The sequence below is a fragment of the Pseudorasbora parva genome, chromosome 5 (assembly GCF_024679245.1).
Source record: "Pseudorasbora parva isolate DD20220531a chromosome 5, ASM2467924v1, whole genome shotgun sequence".
NCBI classification, from domain to species: Eukaryota; Metazoa; Chordata; class Actinopteri; order Cypriniformes; family Gobionidae; genus Pseudorasbora; species Pseudorasbora parva.
In genome coordinates, this window is record NC_090176.1 from 43,666,783 (window position 1) to 43,683,510 (window position 16,728).

The following is a 16,728-nucleotide window of genomic DNA, read 5'->3' on the forward strand; positions in this document are numbered from 1 at the left end:
TATTTGCGTGGGCTGGATTTCCTGTGTATCAGGCTGAAGTAAGTTAAGTAAGTTCTCTAGGCACAGGTGACCTCACCTGATTGTTTGTGCTGCTGTATCTCTTCAAGTGCTTGATGAACTCTGACCTGGACGTGTTGTCAACAACTATCAGTGCCATACTGCCATTGTTCAGCCTGTGGTAGACAGAAAAGCTTCACATTTATAGTGCTTAGTTGTAACATTTGTTAATACAAACTATTACTTACTGTATGTGCCTGTCATATATGGAGATCACACTAAGTACGTGGCAAACATCATGATTAGAGAGCCAATTCAGCATTATAATAAGCCCATACTTTTTCCACAGAGCTAATGAGAATTCTTTCTATTCTATTTTACACACACACACACACACACACACACACACACACACACACACACACACACACACACACACACACACACACACACACACACACAAACAAGACACAAAGAAATGTACCAATGGGATAGTTCACCCAAAAATGAAAATTCTGTCATTATTTACTCATTGCTCCAAACCTATATAAATTTCCTTGTTCTGCTGAACACAAAATACTTTTTTAATATTTTATTATTTATTATTTTTATTACGTTTGTATGGCACCATTGACTTCCATATATGATTACAAACATTCATTGAAGTATCTACAGAACAAAAAAAATTAAACTTGCAACATCTTGAGGTGTTTTTGGGTGATCATTTTTGGGTGAACTATCCATTTATTTCAAAATATATTCTTAAATTCTATTCTTTATTTTAAGGTGACGTAGTTACTCATCATTACTACTTACTATAATTATTAACCCTAAACCAAACCCTAACCGAAACTCTACAGTAAGTACATTAATGTTGTCACCTTAAAATAAAGCGTAACCAGAAAGTCTATATATGCTGTACAATCAAATGATTACTTGCAATGAGAACCATGTGACCCCACTAAAGATAGTGCTTACGAGAAGCTGAGCTTAACTTGTGTCGCTCTCTAAAGAGCGGAAGGAGAGGGGGCTGTTGAGGCCCGTGGACAGATGCTCGGTCCTTAAGTCTACCCAGCCACTCCCTTTAATCAGAGTAATTATGTGCTGATTAGTCCAGTTAGGTGGCTTTGACCTTAGAAGTCTGATCCAACCACTGATTCCAATCTTCAGGATTACACTGGCCTACTCTACCCGGCTTCACACACAAAACGCCCACGACACGGGCCAGAAAACAGTCAGGAGACTCCTTTGGCCTTGCATGTTGCTGACACACTGACCTGGTCTCAAGGTTTTACACAGACATCAGCTACTGAGCCCGTCTTACTTGCTTTTAGGGCATATAGTCTGAAGGATTGAGGGCAGTGCTTAGTTTGTACATTATGAGGTCTCAGAACAAGATTTGGTGACAGATTTGGGTGATCATAGAACATAAACTGGGTTTATCGCCACTGAGAGCGCCATGACAAGAACTACTGTTCCTCCTACTGTATTAAACGGTTAGTTCACCCATAAATAATGTTTTTATTTAAATATGAATTACTCACTCTCAGTTAGTTTCTTTGTTCTGCTGAACACAACATTTTGGAAGATTTTTGGAAGAATGTTTGTAACCAAGCAGAGAGATCAACCATTGACTATAGTAGGGGGGGGAATACTATGGTAGTCAATGGTTGATCTCTCTGCTTAGTTACAAACATTCTTCCAAAAATCTTCCAAAATGTTGTGTTCAGCAGAACAAAGAAACTCATACAGGTTTGAAACAACTTGAGGGTGAGTAAATGATAACAGAATTTGAATTTTTTGGTGAACTAACCCTTTAAAACAAATCCAAATGAATAGAGTGGATTAGTCCAAATTTTTAGAAGAGACACGCTATCTGTATATAATGAACAGACTGAACATAGGCTTTCATTCACATTAAACATTGATCAGCGAACAGAAACAGAAGCTCAACCGCAAAAACAAGACTCATTGGTTCTTGCTGAAGCTCAAACATTTGATTTGAATGTGATTTTATAATTATTTTGTCTTGAGTACTTGTATAACACTATGGTCAACTTTTGTTGTATTATATGTGCATTATAAATAAATTGAACATTAAACATTGAACATTGAACAGTGCTGGGGAGTTTCCTAATGACTTTTACAGCAAATGGAAGTGTAAATCAGATTCTTTGCTAAAAGGGAAGATTTTTATAACGTGAGATGGATTCTCAAATTATTCATGCAAGTTATTGATGAAACAATAGCCAAGTCAAAACTTTTCTTTCAAAGCTTTAACTTGGCTATTGTCGTGTGGCACAGAAGACTGGAGTAATGATGCTGAAAATTCAGCTTTGACATCACAGTATATATGTATATATAATATATCATTTTTTTTATTTTTATAAAATAAAATAAAATGTTAATGAGTGGATTGAGGTAGTGTGAAAGAGGTTCTGACCTGGTGTTTGGAGCCAGGCCCCTGAGGGCCATTGAGCACAGGCAGGGAATAGCCATGATGCTGATATTCAGGTACAGGCCATGTCTGGTCTGCCAGGAGCCGCCCTCACCTATGAACAGAGAAAGTTTGTCCATGTGTACAGTACTCATACTGCAGGTGCGCTTGATTGTTGTTAATGTGAAAGCAGAATGTAGATTGGCAGTTTGGCATACTTTTAATGATGATTCCCTTTGGACTATTATGCCTATATATATATATATATGTTTGTTCTTCATTTGTACTATTATGTTATATGCCAATTCTTTTTTAATTATGCTTTTTTTATCCAATACAACGGGTAACATTATATAATAATTGGGTTCCATTTGTTAATATTAGTTAACTACATGAACTAACAATGTAAAATACCTCTAAAGCTTTTATTCATATCGGTTAATGCCCTTTTCAACATTACATAATAAATTATTAAAACCAAAAGTTGTATCTGTTAATATGAGGTAATGGCTCTGAGCTAACATATACTAAGCTAACACTGAACAGTTGTAAATAATATTAACAACGATTTAGAAATAATGTAACAAATGTAACAAAAGTGTTACCGTAATACATTATTACCATTACATTATATTCCTAAAAAAAAAATCTCAGCTGAACTGATATGTAGAAGCAGTGGAAAATGTAACTTTTCTCAGTGCTGATGGAGATGCAATATATGGTAATCATAGTATGATAACATTCTTTTTTATTTTATTATTATTATTTTTTTTTTCACCATGGAATAAAAAAAGATAAAATTAATAAATTAGATAATTGTGACTTTTTATCTCACAATTCTGACTTTTTGTGATTTTCTCAGAATTATAAACTCACATTTGTGAGTTATAAAGTCCAATTCAGAGAGGGAAAAATAATTGGGAGTTTATATCTCACAATTCTGACTTTATAACTTGCAATCGCGTCTAATGTATTACTGTCTCTGCAATAATAGACCGCCGTGCATATATAAGTTATTAATTCAAGAACATTGTGCAAGTTTACTGCAACAATGGAGCCACGAACTTCACATACTTTCGGAAAACCGGTTTAAGGTTTCGCACACTGTGCGATTTTGGCCACGTTTTGGCCATCTGAGACAAATTTAGCAAATCCTAAAAGGTTCCTCTGATCCTAGGCTAAAATCTGACGTCTTTGGTCGTTAGTTTGACATGTTCACCGGCAGCCGATTAATGACCGCTGCGATCAAATTTTACCTCAGACGAAATTCTGGCGGTGTCAGAAGATTTGGCACACAATCCTGCAGTGTAACTTCTCCTACGACAATTGTCAAATATCTCGGTTTTTCAAGACAAACTATGACCAAAACGAGAGCTAGAGATTTCTTTGTGGCCTCCATTTCAGTCCCGCGTGTAATGCAGCTCACTGTCACCGAACGTGTCATTCATTGATGATATAAAACTCCGGACGAGTTTTTTTGCGTGTGTCCATTTTTAGCGCACCTTGACTATTGTACAGTCTGACATTAATGCCAACTGAGATCTTACAGTGTGACATGGCTTACATCGGGGATCATGTTCGTACAGTCTGACAAGCAACATTCGCAAAGGATTTAGAAAAATCACACAGTGTGCAGGACCCTTTAGTTGATCCTGGTAAGCACTCATTGTCACAACGGCGTTCCTCTTCCACGAGGAAGTTTGGAGTCACAGCATTTAATTCCCAGCAGACTGTTAAAGAATGCGACATCCAGTAGAATTCAACCAATCAGATGACGACTTTGAAACTTCTGAAGTGTTTGTAGATAAGTGTGCCATATGCATCAGACGTTCAGCCGACAGCGTGACGGCTGAGGTTGTGACATAATTGTGAGATAAAAAGTCACCATAAGCTTTTTTATTTTTTATTCAGCAGAGGAAACAAGCTTCCATAGTATTGTGTTTAAAAGTCCAATCTCCAATAAGAATGCAGCCCAATGGAGAATTAAGCTTTTAATTTGTGCGGTAAACACCCCCTTGAGGAACAGCCCCTTTGTTTCTCATAGGAAACACTTATTAGCCGAGAGCTGATTTGCTCAATGAAGCAGATATACGCAGACTATAGCGGTGCAATATCTTCAAAATTTTCTCTAATTTAGCTGTACTCACAAATGGCTCCTCCGTCTCTGTTTCGCTCAGCTCTGTGTAAAAAAAAGAGATGTTTTTTTAGTGCAAAACCATTAACAGCATTTGAGTAATAATAGAGTTGTATGGGTTCCTCAGAGTGTGGGGCAGCCTGCCTTATTAGCATTAGCTGGGTGACCTTCAGCATTTTTCAGCATTTTGATTTCTTTCCAATGGCCAATTAAACAGGGGGTGGTTTATTTAAAATAACTTTCAAATAATTATGCTGAGAGTTGGATGCGGATGAGGGATAAGAAAACCTTAAAAAAGGTGCTTTAACACACTTTGTCTGATCCTCGGCTCCTCTGCTGGTTATAAAGGACAGTTCACAGTCTTCAGGTCTTCACAGGCACCATCGGTCAGTTGGGGAGGGACAAGAGGAGAGAGAACAAACACGTTAGATGAAGTGCTATGATAAGGATTTCTAAGAGACAGTGCCCATGTGTGCCATGCCAGGTTGGTCTGACACTAATCCCAGATTTGATAGAGCACCAGCCAGTCCCTTGGAGCCCACCAGATGAGAGACAGCTACAGCTGACAACACAACTGAGAAAGAGAGACCGCTTACTTGAGGTTTGCCAGTGTTTTAATGAGAGCGAACTCGCGACGCTGGCTGGGTGGCATCCAGCGGTGTCTCTCTGCCAGTGCGAGCGTCCGCCCACCGAAACCAAACATGGCAGAGAAGCCGAACCTCACTAGACGACCCATACAGCTAAAGCTGCACATGTCCACAGGCTGATGATTACCTAGAACAACAACGTAACAATGTCAGTGTGAGGCATTAGTTACAAGATGACACTGCTATAGAAAGAGTACAAAACCACTAGGAACAGAGGACACTACAGCTAGGTTTAAACACAAGGGGTGGTAAGATCCATTCAAATGTAGATTATAGCTCCGTTCAATCTTTCCCCGCCATTGACAGAAGTCGATGTCATTTATGAGACAACGCTTCCATGCAATTGATGGAAATTTCCAGCTTTCCGTGTTTTCATTGTTATATAGTAGGGATTGCTATTATGCATCTTCTGAAAGAGCACAAAATCTCCAGATCAAAATAGAGGTGAAAAAGAAGCAGAAACAAGTGATTAGCAGATAACACAATCATCGACATTAAACAGCATATAAATCAAAACTAATGTTAACAAATGAAAAATGTTAACTCAGGATGAATGATGGGAGTGTGCAAGCTTTGGGAGTGTTGATGGACTACGGTCTGGATGTAGTCTTTGACACAAAAAAGGGATTTTCTCTAGCCTAAAAATCTGGACGCATCCCAGTGGAAGCAAATCTATTTTGCCACAACTGTATTCTAGCAACTCTAAATAGACTTCTGAGCTGGAAAAAACAAACTCTAGTCAGGCCAATCACAACGTGTATAGAGTCGGTGGGCGGGGCTTAACATAATGACGGCCGAGTTGTGGAGGTTCCGTGTGCTCCTTATAAACAAAGAAGCTGGCGAACGGCAGTCTTTCACATCGGCTTTGGCTGCGACTCTGGAAGACTTGGAGTTAAGCTTTTCTTTGAGAAAAGAACAAAGAACGGCACTGAAGTCATTCTTAAAAAGGGAAGATGTGTTTGGAGTTTTGCAACATCTTGATGTGGGTCTGGCTTGTCAGGCTAGATTTTCGCATCTTTTTGCTCAAAATGTTACTTTTAACCAACTTAACCATATTCAAGTATTTATTTGAAAAATAATGCTTAATCTGAAAATGATCAAAAATGCTGGCTGTGGCTGGCAACTTTAAAAAGAAATCACTGGTAGAGAAAGAGTTTAAAAAAGACCAAACTCGAAAACACTATGGCCTGCATTTTTTAGACACTGGCAGTTGACTTGAGGCCTCACTGCCTTGAGACTTTGCAGGCAGCATCTGTGCACAAAAGTACCACAAGAATATATAAATATATTGCATTCGTTACCAAAAAAAATTTTCTTGATGACTTTTGACTATTTTACCCCAACATATGCTCTATTGAAATTGTTAGTCGAATGTCTCGTGCACATTATGCAAATTTGAAGTTGCTTATAAATAAATTGATCATTTATGAAGTGTTATTTCAGAGTGTCTCAAAAGGTAGCTGCCTATGTAGGTAGTAGACTGTTTATTTATTTATTTTTTAAACAGCCATTGAGAGCACAATAATAACAGATGCAAACAATAATGCCACTGACAGGTGAAGAGAATAACACTGATTATCTCTTCATCACAGCACCTGTTAGTGGGTGGGATATATTAGGCAGCAAGTGAACATTTTGTCCTCAAAATTGATGTGTTAGAAGCAGGAAAAAGGGCCAAGGATTTGAGAGAGTTTGACTAGGCAGAATTTGAATGCAGCTCTTGTGGGGTGTTCCCGGTCTGCAGTGGTAAGTATCTATTAGAAGTTGTCCAAGGAAGAAACATCCGGTGACAGGGTCATGTGCGGCCAAGGCTCATTGATGCACGTGGGGAGCAAAGGCTGGCCAGACGAGCTACTGTAGCTCAAATTGCTCATGAAGTCAATGCTGGCAATGATGGTCAATGATGCTCTGATATAAAAGTGTCAGAATACACAGTGCATCGCAGTTTGTAGATGGGGCTGCATAGGTGAAGACCAGTCAAGTGCACATGCTGACCTCTGTCCACCTCTGAAAGCGGCGACAGTGGGCATGTTAGCATCAGAACTGGACCACGGAGCGATGGAAGAAGGTGGTCTGGTCTGATGAATCATGTTTTCTTTTACATCACGTGGATGGTTGGGTGTGTGTGCGTCACTTACCTGAAGAACACATGGCACAAGGATACACTATGGGAAGAAGGCAAGCCAGCGGAGGCAGTGTGATGCTTTGGGCAATGTTCTACTGGGAAACCTTGGGTCTTGCCATCCATGTGGATGTTACTTTGACAAGTACCACCTACCTAAGTATTGTTGCAGACCCTGTACACCAGTTCATGGACACGTTATTCCCTGGTGGCTCTAATAATGCGTCCTGTCCCAAAGCAAAAACGGTTCAGGAATGGTTTGAGGAGCACAAAAATGAGTTTGAGGTTTTGACTTGGCCTCCTAATTCCCCAGATCTCAATCCAATCGAGCATCTGTGGGATGCACTGAACAAACAAGTCTGATCCTTGGAGGCCTCACCTCACAACTTACAGGACTTAAAGCTACACTGTGTGATATTTTCCCCCATCTAGCGGTGAAAAGGTATATGACCATCCAGGGAATATTAGTTTCTGTTCCTCTCAATTCCGATTTCGTTTTAACTCCTAAAGTTAAACATGGCAATCCCCCTCTTCACATTCGACACGGTGCCATCGAGTGTTATAATGCGAAAGGTGAAGCTTGAATTTATGGGTATGTCCCTCTTTGGCTAATGTACTTTCAAGATGGAGGAGCAACATGGTGACCGGCATTCGAACCCCTCACCCGTATGTATTTTCAATGGCATATTATAAACTTATGAGAATACTTTATTACTTGAAAGAAGTAAATATACATTAATATATTTTTGAAAGATCTAAGTGTTTTTAGCTAAGAATAAACTAAAAAAGTTACACAGTGTAGCTTTAAAGGATCTGCTGCTAACATATTGGTGCCAGATATCACAGCGCACACCTTCAGGGGCCTAGTGTAGTCCATGCCTCGACGGGGCAGGGTTGTTTTGGCAGAAAAATGGGGACCAACACAATATTAAGAAGGCTGTTATAATGTTATGCCTGATCGGTGTATATTATACAATTTTGGGGTTGAAATGAACGAGCTGCATTTATTGATTACTTTACTGCACTTTAATCAAGTGAGTCCATGTTTGCTGAATAAAAGAATACATTTCTATCAAAAAATAATTTTACTGACCAAACTTTTAAACAGCAATACATAATCAATATGTATATACATCTGTGTATGCATGTATATGTGCATCATAAAAGCTAATCAACAAATGTAATTCAAGTCCATTAGAAACAATAGAGTCATCTATCAAGTGTCATTGTGACATCTCTTGAGTTAATTCATTACATACGTCGGAGTGAGCAGGAATGACTGGATCTGGTGGCCCATTGGTTGAGTCCAGTCCCCGTAGCCCGGCACATTCCTGACCTCCTTCTGTCTCCCCGTGCATACGCTCTCTCTGCTCATGCATTATTCATTAGATCCTTCCAAATCCCGCCAGTTGGCCTTATTCACATGCGTAAATATTGCTTAATTAGAAATGAACAAGCCCTATATTGGCCTTCCTAAATAGGCATTACGCTCTCATTCGTGTCAGGTGTCTTATGTGCCGTTGATGTTTCTCTTTTGCCTTGCAGCAACAAAAGCCAGACACTTTGTGTAGTAAAGAAAAGGGAAAACTTGTTTTGTTTTTTATTCAATTCGCTTAACACAAGACGCCTAATGCCTGCATGTAGGAATGTCTTCTAAGGAAAAGCTGTCTTATGCTGAGCGAGTGCCTACACTTAGCTCAGCGGTTCGTACAGAGAGCCACAATGTTTTGATGGAGCAATTAATCACGACGGTACGAGGATGTTTCTCAACGTTCCTGCTGAGATAGCAAGTGTACCGCGGTGCACAGAAAAGGTGCCAATCTCAGGCGAACAAAAGAAATTCACTCGTTCTTAAATCTCACACCTCCCTTTAGTCAAAAGCTATGAGTTACACTACCATATGGCTCAATTCTGAGGACTTCATGATGAGACGCATTCTCTCACACGTGGAGGTCACATCGGGGTTAATCATCCGAGTCTGCAGCCAAGCGAGAACAGAACTGGGCCGGAGAGTTTTAAGCACACCAGTTTTGAGGGTTTGTCATCTGATATTGTCACACAATCCAGTTATGTTATTTTAAAGGGATAGTTCACTCAAAAATGTACATTCTGTGTCACTTACTAACCCTCATGTTGTTCCAAACCCGTATGACTAACTTTCTTCTGTGAAACACAAAAGATTAAACTTTTCAGAATGTATGTGTTCGTCCATACAATGAAAATGAATGAGGACAAACAACATTGGACTTCATTAACTAACTTTGATTGCATGGAAAAAACACTGAGCCATTCTTTAATATATTTGTGTTGGTATAGGTTGTATCATGTCTTCACACAAAGCTAATTCACGACATAGTGCATGAGTCATATGGATGCATTTTATGTTATCTTTGTGCTGTTTGTGTACATTTTGAAGCCTGGTGGTCAATGTATCGAAAATAACTAAGTGAACATCAATTTTTGTCTTCTATAGAAGCAAACAACAGCATACAGCATTCTGGAATGACATGAGGGTGAGTAAACTATTCTTTTAAATTTCAGTCTGTTATTCACACTAAGCTATCATATGACTTCAGAAGAATATAGTGCACAAGTTATATGGACTAATTGTGTGCTGTATTTTAATTGTAATTGTATGGAGAGCAACTATGTGACGATTCCATCCAAATTCCTATTTTGTCTTATACAGTAAAAACAACAACAACAACAACAACAAAACAGCAGTGTTCTGGAATGACATTAGGCTGAGTAAATTATGACAGAGGTTTTTTATTAGGTGAATTATATATTTTTTTTTTTCTTCACGCAAAGCTATAGTATGACTTCATAAGATTTTAACTCACTGTAAAAAAATATTTAGAAAAAAAGTTAACTGGTTGCCTTAAAATTTTGAGTTCATTGAAATTAAAATTTTGAGTTAATACAATGAACATTTTTTGAGATTCGACAACCTTTAAAATATTATTAAAAGATTTTGTAAGTATATTGGGTAAATGTGTTTTATTTGTGATGATGGAGCCAAATAGTGCTATTTTCATGATTTATCACATTTTTTATGTGGTTCAGATACAATAATATTTTGAGTTCCCTATATCGAGGGAACTCAACACTGCGTCGTCGAGTGACGACACTCTGGGAACGCCCCCAGCGTGACGGCTCTGAAGTATGAATGAAATCAGCCATTACGGGCTCGGACACACACCAGCTGTGTGTGCAGTGTCTCGGAGCGCAGCACGCTCAGGCGGCGCTTGAGGGTGCCGCCTGCAGCGAGTGTGAGAGGCTGCCGCTCCGGGTGCTGCGCTCACGGCTGGCCGTCTTCACCGAAGGCGGTCAGGCTCGCGAGCCCCGTGGGTCTGGTCCCGCGTCTGTTGAGGCAGCGCGGCGGCGTAGATCCTGGGGCTCACAACTGGATCTCGCGACGGGAGGCGGGCATGCTGAGGCATCTTCCCAATCCTCGTCCGATGATTCAGACGCTCTTCCGCCTCGTGAGGAAGCCCGCGCTGCGGCTTCTTCCCACGAGGTCGATAACCCAGTGCTGATGCTGTCTGATTCCGAGGGATCAGATCAGTTCAGCCTGGAGGCGGGCGGAGTGCAGGTGAATTCACCTCTTCACTCTCCCGCTCAAGAAGAGCTGGTGGACGTGCTGACACGTGCTGTGGCCAAACTCAGTATCGACTGGCCACAGGAAGAGGTGGAAGTCCAGCCTGTGAGCAGGTTGGATGGACGCTTCTTCAAAAAGCGTGCTCAGCCGCCACGCAGGGGCTTGCCGTTTTTCCCGGATTTGCATAACGAGTTGTGCAAATCATGGGGAAAACCATACTCGTCGCGCCTATCGACACCCCCAGTTCTCGACTTCGGGTGTGTCGTGGGCGCGGCTGAGGCTGGTTATGGGACGCTGCCTCGCGTCGAGGAGGCGTTAGCGAGCTATCTGTCTCCCGAGGCAGCAGCGTCCCTGAAAGCCCCTGTCCTGCCCACCAAGCCATGCAGGGACATGTCGTCCCTGGTGGGCAGGGCGTATCGAGCGGCCGGTAGAGCTGGTAGTTGCCTGCACACCATGGCGGTACTGCAGGCATACCAAGCTGAGCTCCTCAAAGAGCTCGATGAGGGAGAGGGTCCGTCTCCGGACGATATTACAGAGCTGCGGAAAGCTACCGACTTGTCTCTCCGCGTCACCAAAGAGACGGCCCGTGCTATCGGCCGCTCTATGGCTGGCATGGTGTGCGTGGAGAGGCACCTTTGGTTAAACCTATCGGGGATGAAGGAGAAGGAGAAATCCTTCCTTCTGGATTCCCCGATAGCTCCTATGGGTCTCTTCGGCGACGCAGTCAATAGCGTTGTCGAGAGATTCCAGGAGGTGAGGAAACAGTCGGCGGCTTTCCGGCAGTATCTCCCTCGCCGCCAGGGGCCTCCTGTAGCCAGCAGGGAGGTCTCTGGTGGCCAGTCCCGGCCCTCCACCAGCGCCCACAGACAGGCGAAAAAGGAGAGCGTCGCTTCCCGCGCCCCTCCCGAGGGAGCCTGGCAAAGGAGGCGACGTTCTCGCCAGAAGTCTTCTAAGCCGAAGGGCGACTTGAGGGAAGTCCTTCAGGCGAAGAAGGCTTCTGGCAAGCGGTCCTAGCTGCGGCGGGATCACTCAGAGCTGGCCCTCCCGGGGGCGGACGACCGAGGTCGTTCCGAGCCCGCAGCTCTGGGGAAATCGATGTTGTGTTCCCGCCGTTAACAACGCTTCGGGCCTCATCGTTTTCCCGCGGACGTGCGCCGTCCCAGCCGCCTCGAAATCGACCTGCGGCGGGGCAGCGAATGCGTGCGCACACCGAAAATCCTCCCCGACTAAGCTCTGCCGGGTGGCCGCTTCAGGGGGTCGGGCAGGGGGTTCGGTGGGTACCAGAGACCAGCCTCGAGAGGCTGGTTCCCCTAGTAGAATATATCGGAGCATGGATGTGCCTCCCGAATATTTCTGCGTGGGTCCTGAGTACAGTGGGAAGGGGGTACAGATTGCAGTTCAGAGTTCCACCACCGAAGTTCAGCGGGGTGGTCTGGACTGTGGTCCCCCCGGCCCAGAGGCAGGTTATGGAACAAGAAGTACAGTCTCTGCTGGTCAAGGGGGCGATAGAAAAGATCCCTCCACCAGACAGGGAGTCGGGCTTTTACAGCCGTTATTTCATTGTTCCCAAAAAAGGTGGAGGCTTAGGTCCAATATTAGATCTGAGGTACTTGAATCGGTCTCTGAGGAGATTCAGGTTCAAGATGCTCACAATTCAAATGATCGTGAATCTGATCCAGTTCGAGGACTGGTTCGTCACGATAGATCTAAAGGACGCATATTTTCATGTCTCCATCCTTCCTGCCCACATGAAGTTCCTGAGGTTCGCTTTCGGGGGCGAAGCGTACCAATATCGGGTGCTTCCTTTCGGTCTAGCTCTTTCCCCTCGCACCTTCAGGAAGTGCATGGATGCAGCTCTGGCCCCTATGAGGCTGCAGGGCATCCGTGTGCTGAATTACATCGACGACTGGCTCATTATGGCAAAGTCGCGCGAGATGGCGATTCGGCATCGAGATGTCGTTTTAGCCCATCTCAGGTGCTTGGGGCTGAGACTGAACACGGCCAAGAGCGTGTTGATACCCGCCCAGAGGACCACGTTCCTCGGGGTGGTATGGGACTCAACCTCGATGCGAGCGAGCATGTCTCCCGCACGGGTGGGTTCTATACTGGCGGAGGTCTCAGGGGTGAAGCTAGGCCACAGCCGCACTGTGAAGCAGTTTCAGAGACTGCTGGGACTCATGGCAGCAGCATCCAACGTAATTCCGTTGGGTCTGCTATACATGAGGCCCCTCCAGTGGTGGCTAGGAACCAAGGGGTTTTCCTCGAGGGGAAAACCTTTCCGTATGATCAGGGTAACGCGCAGATGCCTTCGTTCCCTCGTTATATGGAAGGATCCGAGGTTCCTGTCCCAAGGGCCTGTGTTAGGAGCGTTATGTTGCAGGAAGATCCTTTCAACAGACGCCTCCCTCACGGGCTGGGGCGCGGTCATGGAAGGCCGGTTCATGAGGGGTTCGTGGGGACCCCAACATTCCTCCTGGCACATAAATTGCTTGGAAATGTTGGCGGTTTACAAAGCTTTGAGGAGCTTTCTCCCAGACCTTCACGGCCACCATGTCCTGATACGATCCGACAATACGTCGGTGGTATCGTATCTCAATCACCAGGGGGGTCTGAGGTCACGCCCACTATGCAAGTTGGCGCTTCAGATCCTCCTGTGGTCCCAGGGGAAACTGTCGTCTCTCAGAGCGATGTATGTCCCAGGGGACCAGAACCAGGGAGCGGATGTCCTGTCGAGGCAGGGGCTGAGGCCCGGGGAGTGGCGGCTCCACCCAGAGGTGGTGGAGGCCATGTGCGAGAGGTTTGGCCCAGTGGAAGTGGATCTGTTTGCTTCCGTAGAAACGACCCACTGCCCACTGTGGTTCAGCCTCAGGCCTCCGGCCCCGTTGGGGCTGGAAGCCATGACACAGACGTGGCCGAGGCAGCGTCTGTACGCATTTCCCCCGATCATTCTGCTCCCGGGAGTTCTACAGCGAGTCCGCCGGGAGGGCATCAGCCTCCTATTAGTGGCACCCCGGTGGCCGTCCCGAGCTTGGTTCTCCGACATTGTGGCACTTCTAGACGGAACCCCGTGGCAGGTCCCTCTGAGGAGGGATTTGCTGTCTCAGGCAGGGGGTGTGATTTTCCACCCCAGGCCAGAGTTGTGGAACCTCTGGGTCTGGCCTCTGAGGGGGCACAGTACCTAGAGGAGGGTCTGCCACAAGAGGTCGTTGAGACCATTCTCAGCTCTAGGGCTCCCTCTACGAGGAAACTGTATAGCCTAAAGTGGAATGTCTTCACTAGCTGGTGTAGAGAAAGGGGGGTGGACCCAGTTGACTGCGCAGTCGCTTCAGTACTGGAGTTCCTCCAAGACCGTTTCTCCGCCGGTTTGACCCCATCCACTCTGAAGGTGTATGTGGCAGCCATAGGGGCTTTCCACTCGCCTTTGGAAGGGGGCCCTTTGGGTAGACACCACTTGGTTGTGCGTTTTCTCCGTGGGGCTAGGAGATTGAGGCCTGCGGCTCATCCCAGAGTCCCGGCTTGGGACCTGGCAGTGGTTCTGGAAGGGTTGGCTGAGGCCCCCTTCGAACCATTGGAGTCGGCTGAGGCGAGAAATCTGACCCTGAAGGTAGCATTTCTCCTCGCCATCACTTCTCTGAGGAGAGTGGGGGACCTCCAGGCATTGGCGGTCACGCCTACTTGCTTGGAGTTTGCCCCGGGCGGGGTGAAAGCTATCTTGCATCCCAGACCGGGCTACGTGCCCAAGGTCCCATCTTCAGGGATGGGGTCGGTGTTTCTTCAGGCTTTTCATCCTCCGCCTCACGCGACGGCAGAGGAAGCTAGGCTGCACCTGCTCTGCCCGGTTAGGGCATTGAGGATCTATCTAGACAGGTCAGCTCAATGGAGGAAATCGGACCAGCTTCTGGTGTACTTTGGCCCCCTTAAGAAAGGGTTGCCTGCGGCGAGACAGACTATTAGTAACTGGATCGTGCAGGCGATAGCCACGGCTTATTGGGTGCGCAATATGCCTTCACCCATGGCCGTGAGGGCTCACTCTACGAGGGGCTTGGCCTCCTCGGTGGCCCTCCTTTCGGGAGCCTCACTTATTGAGATTTGTGAGGCGGCGGGTTGGGCTAATCCACACACCTTTATAAGATTTTATAAGCTGGACCTCCCGGCTACGCCGGGTGCTAGAGTGCTTGCGTCCTGAGTGTGCCTGGGCTCCAGCTTCACACCAGGATGGGCGTGTCTCGGTGTGGCATAGTGGGTATTGACGTTCCCAGAGTGTCGTCACTCGACGACGCAGTGTTGAGTTCCCTCGATATAGGGAACATCTCGGGTTACTATTGTAACCCTTGTTCCCTGAGAGGGAACGAGACACTGCGTCTCGTCGCCACACCTACACGTAGAGCGCTCGCTTCATCGCAAAGGCTGTCTGTTGTTTGGGGCGGCGCCTTCTTATAGCTTCCGCGTACGCCGTCGCCGGTTACGTCACGACGTTGCACCAATCAGATTGGTGGCTGATTTCATTCATACTTCAGAGCCGTCACGCTGGGGGCGTTCCCAGAGTGTCGTCACTCGACGACGCAGTGTCTCGTTCCCTCTCAGGGAACAAGGGTTACAATAGTAACCCGAGACGTTTCTATTTATTAAACAAATTTCCTTCATTGTATCAACTCAAATTTTTATTTTCAATAAACTCAAAATTTGAAGGCAACCAGGTTACTTACTTTTTTAAGTTAAACCAACAAAAACCAACACATTTTTTTTACAGTGTTTATTGTACCTTTTAAGCTGTTTTTGTACATTTTAAAGCCTGATTGTAAAATGGAAAATATGAAGATTCTCTAAAACATCCTTAAAATATGTATTATGTCTTCTAAACAGAAGTAAATAAAAGTGTACCACATTCTGGAAAAACATGAGGGTGAGTAAATCAGGACAGGATTTTCAATTTTCACGTAGTTTTTGAGTGAACTATTGATTTAAAGAAGTAAAGTAGTGAAAATCAAGTTTTTAATGTTGTCTATGTCTATGTGGTGCTTTTAATATAAAATGAACATGATTTGTATTTTAAATATTATTTTAAATACAAATCATGTTTACATTTATAAGTCAAAGCCATTGCCATTTACCATTCACCAAAGATAGTCTCAAAAAATGTGGATTGAAATCCCCCTTGTTCTCTCACAAATTTGTTATAATCAATCCCGTCAATGTGCGGGCGGACTTTAGCATATCATTAACTATTCTCTGAAGCAGGGGAGTCTCAAGAGAAGCCAGGTTAACGCAGTATATTTTCCTGTTGATATGAAAAAATGTGTTACATTAAGCAATAGCGTGTGAATTAAGTATGTGATGTATATTCCGATGTTATGACGAACTTAAGTTGTTCAAAGCATTTCTAAGGATGCTGATTTTTAGAAAGCAAAGTTTCAAACAGAAATATGATTTGTGTAACATTAGCAACACGTTATTAGCTGTTAAATAACGTAGTCAAGCAAAAGGCTAATCATATTAATTACTCTTATGTGTCCGACGTTGTAGAGAGGGATGCATAAAACGCATTACCATTCTAATACATTGACCTGTAGACGAGCCTGTATTTGTATAATTCACTCTTCTACTTCTTCTTCTGGATCCATTTCTGTCTCAAACATATATGGCTGAATTAAACCAGTATATCCACTTGTCCTTGTGTAGTGTTAACTACAGTAAAGTTGGGAGTGGAGGCAGGGTAATTTGCATATTCATGTATCCGCATATACTACACTGTAAAAAAATTCTGGTCTACAATTGAACATATTCAAGTGA

The 16,728-nt window shown here is 44.2% G+C and overlaps 1 protein-coding gene across 1 annotated transcript in view; it reads right to left on the bottom strand.

Annotated features, from left to right (window-relative positions):
* Positions 1 to 16,728, bottom strand: part of cerkl (ceramide kinase-like) — an 86,770-nt gene that overhangs the window by 3,733 nt on the left and 66,309 nt on the right. The window contains exons 7-11 of the mRNA XM_067445107.1: positions 5,165 to 5,342; positions 4,881 to 4,937; positions 4,582 to 4,613; positions 2,441 to 2,549; positions 77 to 173 (exon numbers count right to left, since the gene is read on the bottom strand). Of these exons, the coding sequence (XP_067301208.1) occupies positions 77 to 173; positions 2,441 to 2,549; positions 4,582 to 4,613; positions 4,881 to 4,937; positions 5,165 to 5,342 (473 nt within the window). The remainder of the gene's footprint in view (positions 1 to 76; positions 174 to 2,440; positions 2,550 to 4,581; positions 4,614 to 4,880; positions 4,938 to 5,164; positions 5,343 to 16,728) is intronic.